The sequence below is a fragment of the Pelophylax lessonae genome (assembly GCF_965119305.1).
Source record: "Pelophylax lessonae genome assembly, chromosome: 8".
Taxonomy (NCBI): Eukaryota; Metazoa; Chordata; class Amphibia; order Anura; family Ranidae; genus Pelophylax; species Pelophylax lessonae.
Genome location: NC_138775.1, coordinates 294,767,496 through 294,790,574, shown reverse-complemented (window position 1 = coordinate 294,790,574; position 23,079 = coordinate 294,767,496). Strand labels below are relative to the sequence as shown.

At 48.2% G+C, this 23,079-nt stretch overlaps 1 protein-coding gene across 1 annotated transcript in view; it reads right to left on the bottom strand.

Moving 5' to 3' along the window:
• Positions 1-7,487: 7,487 nt before the first annotated feature.
• IPO13 (importin 13) overlaps positions 7,488-23,079 on the bottom strand; it is a 126,153-nt gene continuing 110,561 nt past the window's right edge. Inside the window, 3 exon segments of the mRNA XM_082265019.1 lie at positions 7,488-8,416; positions 13,199-13,380; positions 18,483-18,572. Of these exon segments, the coding sequence (XP_082121145.1) occupies positions 8,320-8,416; positions 13,199-13,380; positions 18,483-18,572 (369 nt within the window). The 3' untranslated portion in view covers positions 7,488-8,319.

Below are 23,079 nucleotides of genomic sequence, written 5' to 3'. Positions count from 1 at the left end.
GAATAATCGGGAGTTTGCAAATAATGGGGTGCAGCACCAATAATAATAACACTGGACAGTCATCAGATGAATAATGAATACAGTTCAGATAAGTCCACTCAGCAGATAAGGTGAGAAAAAGTAAGAGGTCCCACGCCCAGTAAAGATGGCAAATGCAGGGGTCAATCCACCACAATGCTCAGGATAAGTGAACTGCTTACCGGAACGATTTGACCCTCAAATTATAGAGTGGTCAAAATCAGCATGTAGTAGGATATTTTCCCAGGATCCTCACTGAAGTCAGCGATTAACCAGTTCCTCATGGATAGCAAAAAGGCATACTTAGATTGATGATGGTATATCAAGGTAGTCAACCTCACTAATCTCATTACGGTATACAAGTAAAATGATCACCATGCAATGTGGACCTTTTTGTATGATGCCATCACCCCAGAACACCCTGATCACACAGCCACTTCCTTGTCTGGGTGTGCACAGAAGACTTTAGGGCTCTCCAGAATTTCAGGTGGCAGTTGTGCAGTTTCTGGTAGAAACCACAGAGTGTGGATCTGTCAGACAGGTGAGGCCAGGACCTGGGGGGGGGGGGGGGGGGGGCAAGGTTCATTGAGGATAATTGAGTGAAAGTAAACCTGTCCTTTAGGTAACATGTCAAATACAACTCTTTTTTGAGGGTGCACTCCATTTGGGTAACTACCAATTCCCATTCCAAACAACCTGACTGCCTGAGCTTGGCAAATATGCCCAACTACCTTAGCTTGTGTATGGAAGGTCCTGAAATACCTTTGGAATGCCATTGTCCTCCATCATAATTACATTTTGGCAATGGCCACCTTGACTGACTGGCATCAAAGTGATACTAAACATTTGTTTTTTTTTTCCTTTAAAATAACAAAAAAAATAACAAACGTTATACTTGTGTAGCACCCTCCTAGGTAGGTGCTAGTGAGATAGTATAGTTTTGAGCTCTGTCTGCTTACCAGAGGGGCTGCAGGTAAATCTATATTGTTCTCTGCTTACCAGAGAGCAGGATCTGTTAGTGAGGTCTGCTCATTGTGCTCAGTATGCGATTCATTCAGTCTGGAGAGTGTTTCATGCTGGTCCAATAGGGAAGCATGTTGGACAGTGGGAGGAAACCTGACGAATGGGTGCATAGGCTTTTGATACAGTCCTGATGATTGGCAGAGGGAAAGTGCCTTGGTGCATATTGGGATACTGTATAAAAGCCTGAAGTACATGTGCTCGAGATCTTTCGTCTGGATATCGGAGTCCCGGAGGGAGGGGGCGGCTACCTCCTCCTCTTTAGAGGTGCCATGTGGCCTCAGGTCGTCGTCCTGAGGGCCTGGAGAGTAGCACTGAGGAACTGAACTCGGAGGTCCAAAGAAGCTGACTGAGAGGGGAGACACTGGAGGATCTGTCTCTGCAGTATAGTGAGTACAGAATCTTGTGTCAAGGGGTCTGACCTGAGGGGGGCCACCCCTGCTCCTAGGATAGTCAGTAGACGGGTGTCGGTTGAAAGGGAATGCTAGCGAGAGTGTCCTGAAGATACATTATCGTCCACTAAGTTGTTTTTCTAGGAAGTGAAGAGCAAGAAACGTAACCCGTTCTACACTTGTGGCAGTGTGGATTAAGCAGCCTAGCTGCTTCCAATCAACCTAGAAGGCTTAGAGATAGAACTCCTCAGCTAATGTGAATAGTTCAAACTGCAGTATCCCACTATTACCTTCGTCTTTCCAAGTTCCAAATAAACATCAAAAAACCAACACCCCTAGACTGTTTATTTGTGTGACGAGCCATCAGGAGCAAGGAGGGATCAATGAACTATATCTCAAGGTAACCGTGTGCTGGTAATCAGGGGAGCCCGTCAAGTCATTATTCAGCAGGCCCTGCGGGGACCGTGCTGCACTTGCAATGTTATTGGTCCATAAGACACAGCATTGGGCAGGGGTGAGGGGGGCATTGGGTGGAGCTTGGACGGGACTTTAAAATGTGGGATGAGTTCTCAAATTTACCTTCGGGCTGAAATCCTTGGTCTTTTTCCCACCTAGCAATGCCCCTGGGGCGGGGGTCTTTTTTTTTTTTTTTTTTTTTTTAGGACTAATAAAGTTTAGGCTGGAATTCTACTTTAAGGTTCAATTGGGCTTTAAAGAGCAAATATCCTTTCCTACCTCCTTGTCACTCTATTGAGCAGATGGAAGCTGAAGGACATACCTGGGACATGGAGTATGGCAGACTTCCTCCATGTGACAGGAATGTAGCCAACCACCAAGCACTAGTTCTTTCACATGGGGAGAGTCCAAAACCTTGCATGATCAAAGACGTGAGTGAGTAAAACAGGACGGCTTCTGGTGCTTCAGACAGCGAGAGGGAGTGGAGGAAGCCTGAGGGTAAGGTGGAGAAGCAAATCTGATCCAGTCACATGATCCAGCTCCCCCTGTGTCTGTCTGTGGCGGCTGCAGGGGAGAGGAGAGAGCACCAACTATAGATGGGCCATGGAAGCCTTTTGGTGACATCACTCCTCTCTGCCCTGAGGCCTCTGCTGGCTGACACAGGGGATCATGAATGCCAATGAGCGCATGCAGATCAATAGAAGTGCCATATGGGTGTCAATGGTCACTGATCCCAGCAAACCCTACGCCTGGAAGACATGCAGTCACAGTGAGATTTCTCCATGCCAACGGCCAACCTGACTCAACTAAAGGCAAATGATTAACACGGCAGCCAGGCAACTAGCGTTTTCAGAAGACTGTCAGCCATGCTAGCCCCCAAATTCCTCTCCTAACTCTTGACCTTTAACAGTCACTCTGCTGCATAGAAGCAAATTCCTTCCCTTATTAGGATGACTCCTCATAATAACCAAACGTTGCCATGAATATATACCATATACATATTTATTCATTCTATTAGAAGCTCTCGTAGACGAGCCGGTCTGTAGATTTATTAGAATTGCTTGATAAAAGTCCTTCCAGTTCACAGACACCATAAAATACATTTCAGGGTCTTCCAAACCTTCCTAGAACTAGAGATTGTCTGCATTGACTTCATGTTTGCTGTGCGCGTCACTGCCAGTTACTACTCTGTTACCAGACTCCGACTGTCCGGGGGGACGGACTGGGCAAAATTAATTTCCAGGGTTAACGGGCTGAAACAATGCGGCACAGAAAAAGTAATTTAGCGCCTTGCAGTACCATTGATTAATTTGTCTCTTGAAAAAATTTCGGCACTTTTGGTAGAATCCACTCGGAGATAGCCTTTATTAAATAGAACACATAATATACACAGAGGACCAACGTGTTTCGGCCATTAGGCCTTTGTCATGGCGCCATGACTAAGACCTGGTGGCTGAAATGCGTTGGTCCTCTGTGTGGATTTTATGCATTGTTCTATTTAATAAAGGCTATCTGCGTGTGAATTCTACCGAAGTGCTGACATTTCTTCAAGATCCAAACTTTACAGGGCTTACAGAGGCCGAGAGCCTGAGCACCGGTGAGCACACTAAACATGATTAGGGAGAGGATGTAGCAGCATTGTGTGTCTTGCTCCCACCTCATGCATTAGGGCAGTGCAGTTCTAATGCACATGCATTGCAATGCACAATAGCATCCCACTGTGCATGCAGTATGCTGCGTTGCCAAGAATGGCGTATCTCCTTTTTTGCATTGCTGGCCCAAACACTTGAACCAGGAACCAGAACTTGAACCAGAATGTGTGCTTTAAAGCAATGCGCAATACTGGAGCCCAGCATCTAACTAAGACTACCCCAGGTACAACGGGCACTCCAAAGCTCGGCCACACTCCTCAAAGAAAACTAAAGTCAAGATCTCCAGGGTCTTAATTCAACATGGTCCCCAACAGGATCCTTAACTGATGCATTTCACCCAACCAATGAGCTCATTTACTGAGATTACTATAGGACTAACCCTATTCATTGGGCGCTGGAGACTTTTTTTTTTTTTTTTTAATGCGACAATAAATAACATATTCTAGATCCAACCAGACTGGTGCTTCCCACCTTATACTTTTAGACTTTACTGCCCAAGATGCAGAGTACAGCAACAATCTGAAACTTCACACACAGGTATTTTCCTCTGTGACATGATCCCATCATATAATTTTCTCACACATTTTAAAAGCTATTCTACAAACATGAATTTCAAGCTCTTGTGCCAATGGTATGCCCTGCCACTGTGTAAAAAGAGGTTATGAGCCAGGATTCTCGACTAGGAAGGTTGAGGGGCTCCAGGTCCCAAACCAGGTTTTACCAACCAGATAAATCAGTTTCCTCTGAATGACAAATTCTCTGGAGCCCCCCAACCTTCCTGGATGAGAATCCTGTGTCATAACCTTTTACACCATGGCAGGGCACATCACTGCCTCACTCTTTAGTGCATCCTGAACTGGTATCTATCATTTGGATAGGTAAGTGAAATGTCAGTTTGGTCTCCAGGAAATATACTGCCCATCAACAGTGAAGGGAGCTCCAGTGTGACACCCCACCAGGAAAGTAAGCCCTGGTGTTGCACCCAGCCTCCTTTATGATGTATGAGGTTGCATCCTCTAAGAAGCTGGAACTCTCTCAGCTGTGCTGTTCGTGTGTTGGTGACACTCTGCTATTCCCCCATGAACTTCTCTCTCCCAAGTGAGGAAGCCCATTTCTCAATTTTAAACCAATTACAGCTCTGCATCGGGTCAGATCTTCCTGTCCCCTTAAAAAAGAACTCCAGACACCTAATACAATGTAGAACCTTACGTCTCACATTAGTGGTAGAGACAGTTCCTAAAGCCTCGTACACACGCGTCGCAAATCGGCAGGGAATTTTCGTCCGACGAGCGATCTGCCGATTTTCGGCTTGTCAGTATGATGCTTCCGACAACCGACTCCCACTTTTCGGCCGAAAAAAATCTGGTGTGCAGGTTATAAAATTTTTGTCCTCCGTCAAAACACGTCCGATTTTCGTGCAGTCAGTACAGATTTCGAAAAATCTAATGAGCAAGACTGGGCATGCTCAGAGAAGAAAGAACACAAAGAAAGCAAACCAACACATGACATCACTTCTGAAGTAGAATTTTGTCGGGCGAGAAAATTTGTGTGCAGTCTAGGAACATTCCAACCAACAAAACACCACTCTGGACAAAAGACGGAAGATCGGTCGGCCAATAATCGTTGCGTGTGTACTAGGCTTTAGTGTTAGTTGGCAATGTCCTCTGCTCTAAGGTCTCACCAGAAGTGTCCAAGTGACACCAAGAAACACAGCAGTCACACTAACTTTTTCCAGGGTAGGACATGGCTGCCCCAGAAACTTATGGGGTCAACAACACAGGTGCTAGATGGATGGGAGGTGCTACCTCAGCACCCAAAATCTTGATTAAAAAAAAAAAAATCATAGGGCACCATCCACACTAGACAACTTCCATGGGATCCCTCCTCTCCCTTTTTCCCCTCAAACACTTTAAAATGGATGATGTAGCCTATCAACCAAGGTTCCTCTAGAGGTACCCAAGACTTGACAGTGATTTGCCTATTAGATAACTAACTACTGACACCAATGATCTTTTACCTTTTTGTCCTTCTGATCTCCAACGTAAGGAGCATTCTCCCCAATGACCCCCAATGCGAGGGGCATTCTTCCCAATGACCTCCAACATAAAGGACATTCTTACCACCAACCGCAAACGTAAGGGGCATTCTTCTCACCGACCACCAATGTAAGGAACATTCTTCCCATTGACAGCCAATGTGAGGAACATTCTTCCCACTGATCACCAATGTAAGGAGCACCGATGATTACCAGTATAAAGTGAATTTTTCCCACTGACCGCCAATATAAGGAACATTCTTCCCACCAACCACCCATGTAAGGAGCACCGATGAATACTAATGTAAAATTAATTCTTCCCACAGACCACCAATGTAAGGAACATTCTTCCCATTGACAGCCAATATAAGGAACATTCTTACCACCCCCAATGTAAGGAACATTCTTACCGCCCCCAATGTAAGGAACATTCTTCCCACTGATCACCAATTTAAGGAACATTCTTCGCACTGACCACCAATGTAAGGAACATTCTTACCACCCCCAATGTAAGGAGCATTCTTCCCACTGACCACCAATGTAAGGAGCATTCTTCCCACTGATCCCCAATGTAAGGAGCATTCTTCCCACTGACCACCAATGTAAGGAGCATTCTTCCCACTGACCGCCCAATGTAAGGAGCATTCTTCCCACTGACCCCCAATGTAAGGCCACTGACCCCCAATGTAAGGAGCACAGATGATTACCAGCGTAAAGTGAATTCTTCCCACTGACCGCCAATATAATGAACATTCTTCCCACCAACCACCAATGTAAGGAGCACCGATGATTACTAATGTAAAATGAATTCTTCCCACAGACCACCAATGTGAGGGACATTTTTCCCATCGACCACCAACGTAAGGGGCATTCCTCCCATTGACAACCAATGTAAGGGGCATTCTTCCCACTGACCCCCAATGTAAGGGACATTCTTCCCACTGACCACCAATATAAGAGACCTTCTTCCCACTCACCCCCAATGTAAGGGGCATTCTTCCCACTGACCACCAATGTAAGGGGCACCAATGATTACCAGTGTAAAGTGAATTCTTCCCACTGATCACCAATGAAGAGATATTCTTCCTACTAGCCACCAATGTAAGGAGCATTCTTCCCACTGACCTCCAATGTAAGGAACATTCTTCCCACTGTCCCCCAATGTAAGGAACATTCTTCCCACTGTCCCCCAATGTAATGAGCGCCGAAGATTACCAATGTAAAGTGAATTCCTCCCACTGACCGCCAATTTAAGGGACATTCTTTCCACTACCCACCAGTGTAATGGGCCTTTCTTTCCACAAGGCAGGCCATCTCCCACTGACCATCAACATAAGGGGTCCTCCAAGTAGACGAGTGCACTTCTCCATTGACCACCAATGCAAAGGAACATTACAATTTTTACTGTCTGTTTTTCTAGCTATTATTATTATTTGTTTCCTTTATTACTGAACATTATTTTGTTGTACAGAGCAGTCCTGGGTATAAAATAAGTTTCCTGATTCCATTTATTCTTGTATCTCAGCTTATTGTCCACGCTCATGTCCTGTGAGCTATAATAATCATTATTCGTTTTTTTGAGGGGTGCTCCTTATGATGAAGGTTGAGGAAGGCTGTGATGATGGGAGGCCAACTTAGAACAAATAAAAAGGTACTTTGAATGTTTTTTCTTTTCATTTTTTTCCACTTGTGCTTTCTAGAAGGAAAGTCATAAAAAAAAAAGCCACAACAAGGTTGACTCTTCGCCTTCCCATCCAGGACAACAAGCAAAGTGGCCTCCATGAAGCACTGGTAACAGGCACAGGATGGGACGGTGAAAATGACATCTGTAACGCAGTAATAAATAATGGATAAATGGAAAAATCTTTACCGGGACCAGCATCTCATTCCCTTTTTTGCAGCTAGTATGTGACCCCTGACCTTTAGGCCCCCCTGTGATTCTGGATGTGACCAGCTAACCCTGGAAACTTAAGTATGTGCGACTTACAAGTTTGCATGCAGCTGTCACATGTTCAGTTTTATAGCTGTAGAAAAGAGAAGGAATAAAAGATCAGACAGTTCCGAGGGGCGCGCGGGGGCAGTGGGGAGCTAAATTACAAGGCTGGTTTAATAGTGGTTTAGTCGGCATGCTTCATCAGTTTTTTTTTGTGTAATGAGAAACCTATTGTAAATGGAAATCCCTGGGTTCAGACACAGAGAGGTAATGTAAAACCATTGCCCCTCACCCCCACCACCCCTCTTCTTCTGTCTTGGGAGGAGAAGAGGTCTGACTCTCGGCGATCAGCATTAACAGTTCAGAAGCCGTTTATAAAACCCGCAATATGCTCATTGGCAGCGAGAGTCGGAGTGGAAGCAGCAGACATGAGGAGTCCTCGTATCAGTCCAATCACTGTACATATCTTGCAAACAGCCCCTCCCCTGCACTTATTAAATTGCACCACCTCGTACCCGGATGCCCAGTCTTTGGAGGATGCAGGGGATACCATATCAATTCAGGAAGCAGAATGCACCTGGCAAGCGAGGCCTTTCCAAATTGCCATGACCCCCCACTCCTTTACCCCTGCAGCTCCGGGTGTCCTTAGTGGAACAAAGGGTTAGTGAAGGGAGGGGGTCGGGCAGCTTTCACAAACTTAACAAAAAAAAAAAACAGCTCTGCAAGGTTGGCGCAGGGCGACACAGCTCAAGTATTGCAGGCGGGCATGCCAGAAAATGCCCCGTTTGATATCCAGGAAGCTTGACTGGGCGGTCAGTAGTCGGCAGTGTATTCTGTCCCGTGTAATCCGCGGCAGAGCAGCGTGAATTCCTTCACCATGTCTCGCATCCTCCGTTTGTTCACCCGCTCCCTGTACAGAGGGTTAAATAGGAAGATAGATTAGGACGGAGTGTCACATCACAGGAGCGGCAACAATGTCACACAAGGTACCATAACTTGTGTTGTGGAACCAAAGGCATTGTGGCAACTGATGAGAGTACTGCACTTAACACAACACACAGAACTTCTAGAGTAGGGATCCTCAAACTACGGCCATTCAGGTGTTGCGGAACTACACATCCCATGAGGCATTGTAAAACTCTGACATTCACAGACATGACTAGGCATGATGGGAATTGTAGTTCCTGAACAACTGGAGGGCCACAGTTTGAAGACCTCTGTTCTAGAGTGATGGCTGATGAACTAAACATGAAGGTTTGCTGATCCCCCAGCAATGTGTTCGGTCATCATGCCAAAGGCTTCTGTGACCCCAAAATATTGCAGTACCATCACTTTACTTTCATTCCTGGTTGCAGCTTTTTCACACATCAGCGCACCCCTTACTTTTCACAGTACCTTCACTTTACTACCCAGAGTGCTGGCAGTTCTCTACTGCCTCATATCACCCGTCCTTTCCCTGCCGCCTCTAGACCATCGCTTCCCATTGCCTGTCCTATTCCTCCTGCCTCTACACCAGCGCTTCCCATCGCCCGTCCTTTCCCTGCCGCCTCTACGCCAGCGCTTCCCACTGCCCGTCCTATTCCTCCTGCCTCTACACCAGCGCTTCCCATCGCCCGTCCTTTCCCTGCCGCTTCTTTGCCATCGCTTCCAATTGCCCGTCCTATTCCTGCTGCCTCTACGCCAGCGCTTCCCATTGCCTGTCCTATTCCTGCTGCCTCTACGCCAGCACTTCCCATTGCCTGTCCTATTCCTGCTGCCTCTACGCCAGCGCTTCCCTTCACCCGTCCTATTCCTGCCGCCTCTACGCCAGCGGTTCCCTTCACACATCCTATTCCTGCCGCCTCTACGCCAGCGCTTCCCTTCACCCGTCCTATTCCTGCCGCCTCTACGCCAGCGCTTCCCTTCACCCGTCCTATTCCTGCCGCCTCTACACCAGCGCTTCCCATTGCCAATCCTATTCCTGCCGCCTTTACATCAGTGCTTCCCATCAACCGTCCTATTCCTGCCACCTCTACACCAGTGCTTCCCATCGGCCCTCCTATTCCTCCTGCCACCTCTACGCCAGTGCTTCCCAACGCTCGTCCTATTCCTGCAGCCTCTACACCAGTGCTTCCCATTGCCCATCCTTTTACCTGCTGCCTCTACTCCAGTGCTCCCCATCGCCCGTCCTATTCCTGCCACCTCTACGCCAGTGCTTCCCATCGCTCGTCCTATTCCTGCTGCATCTACTCCAGTGCTTCCCATCGCCCGTCCTATTCCTGCCGTCTCTACACCAGCACTTCCCTTCATCCATCCTATTACCTGCTGCCTCTACACCAGCACATCCCTTAACCCGTCCTATTCCTGCCACCTCTACGCCAGTGCTTCCCATCGCTCGTCCTATTCCTGCTGCATCTACTCCAGTGCTTCCCATCGCCCATCCTATTCCTGCCGTCTCTACACCAGCACTTCCCTTCATCCATCCTATTACCTGCTGCCTCTACACCAGCACATCCCTTAACCCGTCCTTTCCCTGCCGCCTCTACTCCAGTGCTTCCCATCGTCCGTCCTATTACCTGCTACCTCTACTCCAGTGCTTCCCATCGCCCGTCCCATTACCTGCTACCTCTACTCCAGTGCTTCCCATCGCCCATCCCATTACCTGCTGCCTCTACACCAGTGCTTCCCATCACCCGTCCTATTACCTGCTGCCTCTACTCCAGTGCTTAGCCATCGACCGTCCTTTTACCTGCTGCCTCTACTCCAGTGCTTCCCATCGCTCATCCTATTCCTGCAGCCTCTACACCAGCACTTCCCATCGCCCGTTGTATTCCTGCTGCCTCTACGCCAGCGCTTCCCTTTACCCATCCTATTCCTGCAGCCTCTACACCAGAACTTCTCATCGCCCGTCCTATTCCTGCTGCCTTTACGCCAGCGCTTCTCATCGCCCAGCTTACCCCTGGCTGGAGAATTATGGTTTCTCCTGTAGGGAGTATTGCTGTCAAATATAGCAGCAAACACACCTCCCAGCTCACCCCTAGCTGGAGATTGTCAGCGGCTTCTGTAGAGAGGATCGCTGTTAATATAGCAGCAGATTCACCTCTCAACCCATTGCTAGCTGTATATGGACAGCAGCTCCTGTACAGATTATTGTCGATACAGCAGTAGACAGGCCTCTGGACCTGTCCCTAGCTGTAGATTGACAGCGGCTCCTGTAGGGAGTACTGCTGTCAAATACAGCGGTGGACATGTCCCAGGTGACCATTCAGAAAACTAACAAAGGAATTATTGGCGCAGAGTTGTCACTCTCATGGAGGCTGTGCCTGCGTGCATTACAGTGGGAGGAGATGATGTTGCAGGGGGTGTGGCTATTAGCATTTCACTGCCCGTAGCTGGTCAATCAGCACCTCGTCTCACCTACTAATTTCTAGAGTGGCGGCACTTCTGAAACTCCTCCCACTGCGAGCTGCTGTGTCCGAGAGGGGAATTGGGGAAGAGACACAAATGGAGGATTTGGCTCAGGGGAGGTAAAGGAATTTTTATGCCTTATTTATGGGGCTTCTGCACCACATAGTAAGTGCATTAGGTACTTGCTTAGACTGTCATACAGAAGCCTTTAGTTGTACATTAAACAGATCATTTAGCTTATGGTTGTAATTACAGTTAGTATAAGTACCCCACATTGCCCTTATATTGGTTTCTGCAAATCCACACACACGCAGACATGGACACCTGACTATTACCGTGTTTCCCCGAAAATAAGACCAGGTCTTATGTTAATTTTGGCACCAAAGGACACAGTAGGGCTTATTTTTGGGGTGGGTCTTACGGTTTAATGTGCTGTCTTCTGTCCCCCTCTCCCTCCCTGCCTGTCAGGAATCCCCAGTGTGAAACAAGTAAAAGTGTTTGTAAAATCCTAGAATCCACTCTATTTGTATTATATAATGTCCAATGTGTGTGTTCCTGTATTATAATAGTGTGAAATACCTTTGTAACAGCGCCGCTCGGCGCTCAGCTAATCTCCTGCTGCTCTTCTTCTCTTCTCCCAGCTGTCAGCGGGGGGATCTCAGCCCCCTCCCCTCTGCAGTGCTCAGAGCGGGTCACGGAAGTGCCGAGCGGCGCTGTAACTAAGGTATTTCACACAATTATAATATAATACTCGGCGCTTCCGTGACCCAAACTAAGCACTGCAGAGGGGAGGGGTTGAGATCCCTCGCTGACAGCTGGGAGAAGAGAAGGAAAGCAACGGGAGATCAGCTGAGCACCAAGCGGCACTGTACCGAAGGCATTTCTCACAGTTATAATACAGAAACACACACTGGACATTATATAAAACACAGCAATAGAGTGGATTCTAGGATTTTACAAACACTTTAAACTAGGGCTTATTTTCAGGGTAGGGCTTATATTGCAGCCCTCCCCGAAAATACCATAGGTCTTAGTTTCAGGGTAGGTCTTATTTTCGGAGAAACATGGGACATCTCTTTGGTACGGAGAAGTCCTACTACTTGTTGGCAAACATCTCTAGAGCATACACAGAAATCAACGTGCTGCTAACGAGAGGACAGGCAACAAGAAGCTACAACTCTCAGTAGTAAAGCAGTCAGAGCTTAATATACGCATATTTATTGCCAACCTTTCCTGAAAGGGTTTAAATGGTTTCCAATCAATCCCTAACTAACCACAGAACATTAATTGCATAGTTGGTAAGGTTAAATAAAGACAATAATTCATCCAGTTCAACCTATGTTGGTGTGTGTGTTCGTGTAGATAATGATTCCCCATATCCCTGTATATTGTGTTCTATAAGATACCCGTCCAAGAGTCTTTTATCACTGTCATTACTTCCTGTTGACACCACCGACTGTGGAAGAGAGTTCCACATCCTTACTGCCAGGGGAGGGCTGGCAGCCTTAGGCCTGGGGGGCAAGTTCAATTAAGTGGCCCATTGAACCATCCAATCTGCTCACCATTCGTGCCCACCTGGTTTTATAACGGATATTGATGTTATGAAGCCAGACAAACATGATGCAATGTGGTAACATAATTCAATGTTCATAGCAACAAAGGAGGTTTAACAAAAATACATGACACCAGGCCAGGCAGGGCCTAGGAAGCTCCTATCGGGTGCAGGCCGGGTGCAGGAGCATACTCTGCACACTCATACCGCTCCGCTGCAGCTCTGTAAATATAACATTGTGTAGCGGCGACCGGCAGCTGTATACAGTGTCTGGCCTCTACATTTATCCAGCCCTGAGTTCGGCCTTTTTACCCGGCATTAGGGCGGCCCGGGGGACAATTGCCACCCTGCCCCCCCTTCCCAGTCCTCCCCTGCCCTGACAGTGAAAACCCTCTACGCAGCTAAAGGTTAAACCGCTTCTCTTCCAATCTCATTGTGTGGCCCGTGTCCTCTTACACTCCCTAGGACTGAATCGTTTTCTATCTACACAGGGATTACCATTGAGATTTTTTGTATATCATCATCATATCTCCTCTCAAGCGTCTCTTCTCCAGGGAGAATAAATTTAGCCCTTGTAGTGTAGTCGTTCCTCGTATTTGAGGACCTCCAGCCCCCTCTTATTAACTTTGTTGCCCTTCTCTAAACTCTCTCCAGCACATCCTTTCTAAAGATTGGTGACCATAACTGGACGGAATTCTCTAGATGTGGCCGAACCAGAGTTTTATTAATGATGTGAAGGCAGAGAGTTCTCACCGCAGGATGTGTTGGCTGAAGTTATCTTTCTGCTCCTGAGTCAGTCGAGGTGATGGAAAGCCTTCCTGCTGCAGCAGCTCTTTCAGCCAGACCACCAAGTAGGAGAAGCAGTTCTTGTTGAGACAAAAGATGATGTCTGCAAAGGAATCCATTAGATTTCGGGAGGCCTGTCCACCAATCCCCTGCAGAGTGACAGAGAAAGAGACTTGATCACATGTAGAAGCTACACAAGCTGAATCCCCCTACATTGTACAGTCTGATGGTATAGAGCCATCCTGCCTTTAGAGAGCCATTATCTACCTAAGAAGACAACTATCTAGAGCAGGGATCTCCAAACTATGGCCTGAGGGCCACATGCAGCCCACCACAAGGTTTTATGCTGCCGACAGCAACTGTCCATGAAAATACCCCAAGCTGGCAGTGGATGCACCAGTCTGTGTATTGTAATACTGAGACCAACACATCCACTGCCAGCCAACCCTGATCATACCCCAGTACAGCCTCTGTATGGTACACTGCTGGGCAATCATGGGTGCAAGGGGCTACTGATGGACATTCATGAATGTAGGGAGGACTCTGATGGGTACTCCTGGATGCAGGGGGGGGGGGGGGGGAGACAACTCTGCTGAACACTTATGAATGTAAGGAGTTACTCTGCTATCAAATCCACATTTATGGTGGATCTCTGCTGGGCACTTATGAATGTAAGAAGTGACTCTGCTGGGCACTCTTGGATGCAAGAGGGAACTCTGCTGTGCACTCTTGGATGCAAGAGGGAACTCTGCTGTGCACTCTTGGATGCAAGAGGGAACTCTGCTGTGCACTCTTGGATGCAAGAGGGAACTCTGCTGTGCACTCTTGGATGCAAGAGGGAACTCTGCTGTGCACTCTTGGATGCAAGAGGGAACTCTGCTGTGCACTCTTGGATGCAAGAGGGAACTCTGCTGTGCACTCTTGGATGCAAGAGGGAACTCTGCTGTGCACTCTTGGATGCAAGAGGGAACTCTGCTGTGCACTCTTGGATGCAAGAGGGAACTCTGCTGTGCACTCTTGGATGCAAGAGGGAACTCTGCTGTGCACTCTTGGATGCAAGAGGGAACTCTGCCGGGCAACTCTTGGATGTAAGGGGGAACTCTGCCGGGCAACTCTTGGATGTAAGGGGGAACTCTGCCGGGCAACTCTTGGATGCAAGGGGGAACTCTGCCGGGCAACTCTTGGATGCAAGGGGGAACTCTGCCGGGCAACTCTTGGATGCAAGGGGGAACTCTGCCGGGCAACTCTTGGATGTAAGGGGGAACTCTGCCGGGCAACTCTTGGATGTAAGGGGGAACTCTGCCGGGCAACTCTTGGATGTAAGGGGGAACTCTGCCGGGCAACTCTTGGATGTAAGGGGGAACTCTGCCGGGCAACTCTTGGATGTAAGGGGGAACTCTGCCGGGCAACTCTTGGATGTAAGGGGGGGAACTCTGATGGGCACTCTTGGATGTAAGGGGGGGGAACTCTGATGGGCACTCTTGGATGTAAGGGGGGGGAACTCTGATGGGCACTCTTGGATGTAAGGGGGGGAACTCTGATGGGCACTCTTGGATGTAAGGGGGGGAACTCTGATGGGCACTCTTGGATGTAAGGGGGGAACTCTGATGGGCACTTATGAAGGTAAGGGGGGAACTCTGATGGGCACTTATGAAGGTAAGGGGAGAACTCTGATGGGCACTTATGAAGGTAAGGGGAGAACTCTGATGGGCACTTATGGATGTAAGGGTGGGAACTCTGATGGGCACTCTTGGAGGTAAGGGGGAACTCTGATGGGCACTCTTGGATGTAAGGGGGAACTCTGATGGGCACTCTTGGATGTAAGGGGGAACTCTGATGGGCACTCTTGGATGTAAGGGGGGAACTCTGATGGGCACTCTTGGATGTAAGGGGGAGAACTCTGATGGGCACTCTTGGATGTAAGGGGGGAACTCTGATGGGCACTCTTGGATGTAAGGAGGAACTCTGATGGGCACTCTTGGATGTAAGGGGGGAACTCTGATGGGCACTTATGAAGGTAAGGGGGGAACTCTGATGGGCACTTATGAAGGTAAGGGGGGAACTCTGATGGGCACTTATGAAGGTAAGGGGAGAACTCTGATGGGCACTTATGAAGGTAAGGGGAGAACTCTGATGGGCACTTATGGATGTAAGGGGGGAACTCTGATGGGCACTTATGGATGTAAGGGGGGAACTCTGATGGGCACTCTTGGATGTAAGGGGGGAACTCTGATGGGCACTCTTGGATGTAAGGGAGAACTCTGATAGGCACTCTTGGATGTAAGGGAGAACTCTGATGGGCACTCTTGGATGTAGGGGGGAACTCTGATGGGCACTCTTGGATGTAAGGGGGAACTCTGATGGGCACTCTTGGATGTAAGGGGGAACTCTGATGGGCACTTATGAATGTAAGGGGGGGAACTCTGATGGGCACTCTTGGATGTAAGGGGGAGAACTCTGATGGGCACTTATGAATGTAAGGGGGGAACTCTGATGGGCACTTATGAATGTAAGGGGGGAACTCTGATGGGCACTTATGAATGTAAGGGGGGAACTCTGATGGGCACTTATGAATGTAAGGGGGGAACTCTGATGGGCACTCTTGGATGTAAGGGAGAACTCTGATGGGCACTCTTGGATGTAAGTGAGAACTCTGATGGGCACTCTTGGATGTAGGGGGGAACTCTGATGGGCACTCTTGGATGTAAGGGGGAACTCTGATGGGCACTCTTGGATGTAAGGGGGAACTCTGATGGGCACTTATGAATGTAAGGGGGGAACTCTGATGGGCACTCTTGGATGTAAGGGGGAGAACTCTGATGGGCACTTATGAATGTAAGGGGGGAACTCTGATGGGCACTTATGAATGTAAGGGGGAACTCTGATGGGCACTTATGAATGTAAGGGGGGAACTCTGATGGGCACTTATGAATGTAAGGGGGGAACTCTGATGGGCACTTATGAATGTAAGGGGGGAACTCTGATGGGCACTTATGAATGTAAGGGGGGAACTCTGATGGGCACTTATGAATGTAAGGGGGAACTCTGATGGGCACTTATGAATGTAAGGGGGGAACTCTGATGGGCACTTATGAATGTAAGGGGGGAACTCTGATGGGCACTTATGAATGTAAGGGGGGAACTCTGATGGGCACTTATGAATGTAAGGGGGAACTCTGATGGGCACTTATGAATGTAAGGGGGGAACTCTGATGGGCACTTATGAATGTAAGGGGGGAACTCTGATGGGCACTTATGAATGTAAGGGGGGAACTCTGATGGGCACTTATGAATGTAAGGGGGGAACTCTGATGGGCACTTATGAATGTAAGGGGATAACTCTGATGGGCACTTATGAATGTAAGGGGGGAACTCTGATGGGCACTTATGAATGTAAGGGGGGAACTCTGATGGGCACTTATGAATGTAAGGGGGGAACTCTGATGGGCACTCTTGGATGTAAGGGGGAGAACTCTGATGGGCACTTATGAATGTAAGGGGGGAACTCTGATGGGCACTTATGAATGTAAGGGGGAACTCTGATGGGCACTTATGAATGTAAGGGGGGAACTCTGGTGGGCACTTATGAATGTAAGGGGGGAACTCTGATGGGCACTTATGAATGTAAGGGGGGAACTCTGATGGGCACTTATGAATGTAAGGGGGGAACTCTGATGGGCACTTATGAATGTAAGGGGGGAACTCTGATGGGCACTTATGAAGGTAAGGGGAGAACTCTGATGGGCACTTATGAAGGTAAGGGGAGAACTCTGATGGGCACTCTTGGATGTAAGGGGGGAACTCTGATGGGCACTCTTGGATGTATAGGGGGAACTCTGATGGGCACTCTTGGATGTAAGGGGGAACTCTGATGGGCACTCTTGGATGTAAGGGGGAACTCTGATGGGCACTCTTGGATGTAAGGGGGAACTCTGATGGGCACTCTTGGATGTAAGGGGGAACTCTGATGGGCACTCTTGGATGTAAGGGGGAACTATGATGGGCACTCTTGGATGTAAGGGGGAACTCTGATGGGCACTCTTGGATGTAAGGGGGAACTCTGATGGGCACTCTTGGATGTAAGGGGGAACTCTGATGGGCACTCTTGGATGTAAGGGGGAACTCTGATGGGCACTCTTGGATGTAAGGGGGAACTCTGATGGGCACTCTTGGATGTAAGGGGGAACTCTGATGGGCACTCTTGGATGTAAGGGGGAACTCTGATGGGCACTCTTGGATGTAAGGGGGAACTCTGATGGGCACTCTTGGATGTAAGGGGGAACTCTGATGGGCACTCTTGGATGTAAGGGGGAACTCTGATGGGCACTCTTGGTTTTTGAGGACTCTCATGGGCACTCATGGATGTAAAAGGGGGGACTGATGGGTATTCATGGATGTAAGGGGGGCTGTTGATATTACAAATTTTTTTTTAAGGAAAATTTGTCAAATATGTGGAGGCCGCTGATCTATAGACCAAAGGAAATGTTAGGGGAAAAGTTTTTTTTACTTGCAGTATAATGCCAGCTAAAGATAGAAAAATAAATGCTTAGTAAGCTTTTGCTGTAATGCTCACCATCAGGAAAACGCTAACCCTAGAAAAGAATTATTTTAGTAAGTAGTGGATGCTTGAAACAGACTTCCAGCAGAGTTATTGAGTCAATCAACAGTAAGAAAATTAAAATGTTATTTTAAATAGGGACAAATAAAGAAGAGATAAAGCGGCCGCTGCACACCTCACCTGGCCAGAGGGGTTTACAGGTAAAAGCAGCATCAGCTTGATTCATCCAGACCACAGCTCCAACATGTTTCGCCCAGCCACGACTCTTAATCATTGAGATTCTCCATGAAATAGCCCCGGGGGCGGGGCAAAACATTGAAACATGTTGGAGTCATGGTCTTAATGAATCGAGCTGAGGCTGCTTTTACCTGCCAACACTAGGGCTGGGTGAGGTGTCTCTTCCTATTTCTGCAGTATGCTTTGGGTCTGGACGGACCTTTCCTCAGCCTGCACCCCCACTAGTCAGCGGCATCCAACTCATTGGACCTGAGCAAGGACCTTTAAGCATTTATTATGGGTCACTGGGACGAATAAAGACCTATGCTCAGACTAAAAATGGTGAAAAGAAAAAAAAAAAAACACCCTACAAAAAAGGAGGGGCAGACTAGATGAAGCACTTGGTATTTTCTGCCACCACTCTTCCAAGTTTCTAATTTATAGGAGAAATAAATAGACCAACATGGGTATGCTCACCTCAAGTGTAGCCTGAAGAAGAAATTTGCCTTCATCGTGCACCACTTGTCCCACCGGAGCGAGCTCACCGCACCTCGGCAAAAACTCCATCTGAGGCAAAAACATAAGTCAACCATCAGCTGCAATAACATATCCACATATTTCCTGCTGGTAATGGAACACATTATTCCCATCCGTCCTGCGAAGCGTTCTCCAATCGAACAAGGTGGAGAGGCAGGAATAGTGGCATCACATTCTCCACCTCATCCAATCAGAGAACCCCTTTTGTTCACAATGCAGCAGTGCAACTGCTCAGCACGGGACCCAGAACCAAGTGGAGATCACTGTAGTAGAGGTGTAGCAGCGGGGTCAACTTCAGTGATGACCACAGGTACGGTATTATACATAGTTGGTCCAAGCTGGGCCAATGTAACTATGTAAACATATCCATACCTAGAACTCTTCATTAATCTATTTGGAAATTATGATCCCAATATCCTAAGTTCCCATTATTTGGAGAGAGGAGAGATATTCCGGGCTACCTGTGACTCTAACATTGGAGTGGAAACCTCACTGGTTGCTTTCCACAAGGTATCAGTTATCTTATTTTTGTAGTTGAACATATGTGCATATTATACAGTGGGTACGGAAAGTATTCAGACCCCCTTAAATTTTTCACTCTTTGTTATATTGCAGCCATTTGCTAAAATCATTTAAGTTCATTCTTCTTCCTCATGAATGTACACATAGCACCCCATACTGACAGAAAAACACAAATTGTTGACATTGTTGCAGATTTATTAAAAAAGAAAAATTGAAATATCACATGGTCCTAAGTATTCAGACCCTTTGCTGTGACACTCATATATTTAACTCAGGTGCTTTCCATTTCTTCTGATCATCCTTGAGATGGTTCTACACCTTCATTTGAGTCCAGCTGTGTTTGATTATACTGATTGGACTTGATTAGGAAAGCCACACACCTGTCTATATAAGACCTTCCAGATCACAATGCATGTCAGAGCAAATGAGAATCATGAGGTCAAAAGGAACTGCCTGAAGAGCTCAGAGACAGAATTGTGGCAAGGCACAGATCTGGCCAAGGTTACAAAAAGATTTCTGCTGCACTTAAGGTTCCTAAGAGCACAGTGGCCTCCATAATCCTCAAATGGAAGACGTTTGGGACTACCAGAACCCTTCCTAGAGCTGGCTGTCCGGCCAAACTGAGCTATCGGGGGAGAAGAGCCTTGGTGAGAGAGGTAAAGAAGAACCCAAAGATCACTGTGGCTGAGCTCCAGAGATGCAGTCAGGAGATGGGAGAAAGTTGTAGAAAGTCAACCATCACTGCAGCCCTCCACCAGTCGGGGCTTTATGGCAGAGTGGCCCGACGGAAGCCTCTCCTCAGTGTAAGACACATGAAAGCCCGCATGGAGTTTGCTAAAAAAACACCTGAAGGACTCCAAGATGGTGAGAAATAAGATTCTCTGGTCTGATGAGACCAAAATAGAACTTTTTGGCCTTAATTCTAAGCGGTATGTGTGGAGAAAACCAGGCACTGCTCATCACCTGTCCAATACAGTCCCAACAGTGAAGCATGGTGGTGGCAGCATCATGCTGTGGGGGTGTTTTTCAGCTGCAGGGACAGGATGACTGGTTGCAATCGAGGGAAAGATGAATGCGGCCAAGTACAGGGATATCCTGGACAAAAACCTTCTCCAGAGTGCTCTGGACCTCAGACTGGGCCGAAGGTTTACCTTCCAACAAGACAATGACCCTAAGCACACAGCTAAAATAACGAAGGAGTGGCTTCACAACAACTCCGTGACTGTTCTTGAATGGCCCAGCCAGAGCCCTGACTTAAACCCAATTGAGCATCTCTGGAGAGACCTAAAAATGGCTGTCCACCAACGTTTACCATCCAACCTGACAGAACTGGAGAGGATCTGCAAGGAGGAATGGCAGAGGATCCCCAAATCCAGGTGTGAAAGACTTGTTGCATCTTTCCCAAAAAGACTCCTGGCTGTATTAGATCAAAAGGGGGCTTCTACTAAATACTGAGCAAAGGGTCTGAATACTTAGGACCATGTGATATTTCAGTTTTTCTTTTTTAATAAATCTGCAACAATGTCAACAATTCTGTGTTTTTCTGTCAGTATGGGGTGCTATGTGTACATTCATGAGGAAGAAGAATGAACTTAAATGATTTTAGCAAATGGCTGCAATATAACAAAGAGTGAAAAAAGTTAAGGGGGTCTGAATACTTTCCGTACCCACTGTATATGCCCTCCCATTCTAGAGCTCTACAGACATTTCACTGTTCTAATATCTGAATCTACATTTAAATCCATTATTTGGGTGTCTATGGATATATCCATTTATAGTTGGGGGATAGTGTACCTTTATGTTTTTTGACATTGCTCTTACTTCCTGTTTTATCTATAGGACAGGAAGCGAAGGGGAATCTCCCCAATTGGACATAGATAGAACAAAAAACCTGACAGGGGTTATGACTCTCCATTACTCTATCCAAAATTTTAAAAAAAAGTTTGTCTTTAGTTCTACTTGGACTTTTGATACACTGATAAGCCATAACATTGCGACCACCCATCTAATAATGAGTAGGTTCCTCTTTTGCCGCCAAAACAGTCCTGACCTGTTGAGAGATAGACTTTAAACAAAGCAAGACATTGCCTGCACCGGCTTGCCTTCTTTCCATAGTGCATCCTGGTTCCATCTCGTCCCCAGGTAGGTGATGCACACACACCTGGCCATCCACATCATGTACCAGAAAAAGTAATTCCTCAGACCAGGCCACCTTCTTCCATTGCGCCGTGGTCCAGTTCTGATGCTCACGTGACCATTGTAGGCACTTTTGGCTGTGGATACGGATCAGCATGAGCACCCTGACTGGTCTGCGGCTACACAGCCCCCTACACAACAAACTGCAATGCTCCGACACCTTTCTATCAGAACCAGCATTCACGTTTTCAGTAATCTGAGCTCCAGCAGCTCTTCTATTGGATCGGAGTACTCAGGCCAGCCTTCAATACCCACCTCCATCAATAAGCCCCCCCCCCCCCAACTCCATCAATGAGCCTTCTCTCCCCAACTCCACCAATGAGCCTTCTCTCCCCAACTCCACCAATGAGCCTTTGCCCCCACCTCCATCAATGAGCCTTCTCTCCCCAACTCCATCAATGAGCCTTCTCTCCCCAACTCCACAATGAGCCTTCTCTCCCCAACTCCATCAATGGGCCTTTGCCCCCCCCCCCCAACTCCATCAATGAGCCTTCCTCCCCAACTCCATCAATGAGCCTTCCTCCCCAACTCCACCAATGAGCCTTCTCTCCCCAACTCCACCAATGAGCCTTCTCTCCCCAACTCCACCAATGAGCCTTCTCTCCCCAACTCCACCAATGAGCCTTCTCTCCCCAACTCCACCAATGAGCCTTCTCTCCCCAACTCCACCAATGAGCCTTCTCTCCCCAACTCCATCAATGAGCCTTTGCCTCCCCCCCCCCAACTCCATCAATGAGCCTTTGCCCCCACCCCCCACCTCCATCAATGAGCCTTCCTCCCCAACTCCATCAATGAGCCTTCTCTCCCCAACTCCATCAATGAGCCTTCTCTCCCCCCAACTCCACCAATGAGCCTTCTCTCCCCCCAACTCCACCAATGAGCCTTTGCCCCCCCCCCCCAACTCCATCAATGAGCCTTTGCCCCCCCCCCACCTCCATCAATGAGCCTTCTCTCCCCAACTCCATCAATGAGCCTTCTCTCCCCAACTCCATTAATAAGCCTTTGCCCCCCCCCCCCCACCTCCATCAATGCGCCTTCTCTCCCCAACTCCACCAATAAGCCTTCTCTCCCCAACTCCACCAATGAGCCTTCTCTCCCCAACTCCATCAATGAGCCTTTGCCCCCCCCCCCCCCAACTCCATCAATGAGCCTTTGCCCCCCCCCCCACCTCCATCAATGAGCCTTCTCTCCCCAACTCCATCAATGAGCCTTCCTCCCCAACTCCTTCAATGAGCCTTCTCTCCCCAACTCCACCAATGAGCCTTCTCTCCCCAACTCCACCAATGAGCCTTCTCTCCCCAACTCCACCAATGAGCCTTCTCTCCCCAACTCCATCAATGAGCCTTCTCTCCCCAACTCCATCAATGAGCCTTTGCCTCCCCCCCCCCCCAACTCCATCAATGAGCCTTTGCCCCCCCCCCCCCACCTCCATCAATGAGCCTTCTCTCCCCATGAGCCTTCTCTCCCCAACTCCATCAATGAGCCTTCTCTCCCCAACTCCATTAATAAGCCTTTGCCCCCCCCCCACCTCCATCAATGCGCCTTCTCTCCCCAACTCCACCAATGAGCCTTCTCTCCCCAACTCCACCAATGAGCCTTCTCTCCCCAACTCCACCAATGAGCCTTCTCTCCCCAACTCCATCAATGAGCCTTCTCTCCCCAACTCCATCAATGAGCCTTCTCTCCCCAACTCCATCAATGAGCCTTTGCCTCCCCCCCCCCAACTCCATCAATGAGCCTTTGCCTCCCCCCCCCACCTCCATCAATGAGCCTTCTCTCCCCAACTCCATTAATAAGCCTTTGCCCCCCCCCCACCTCC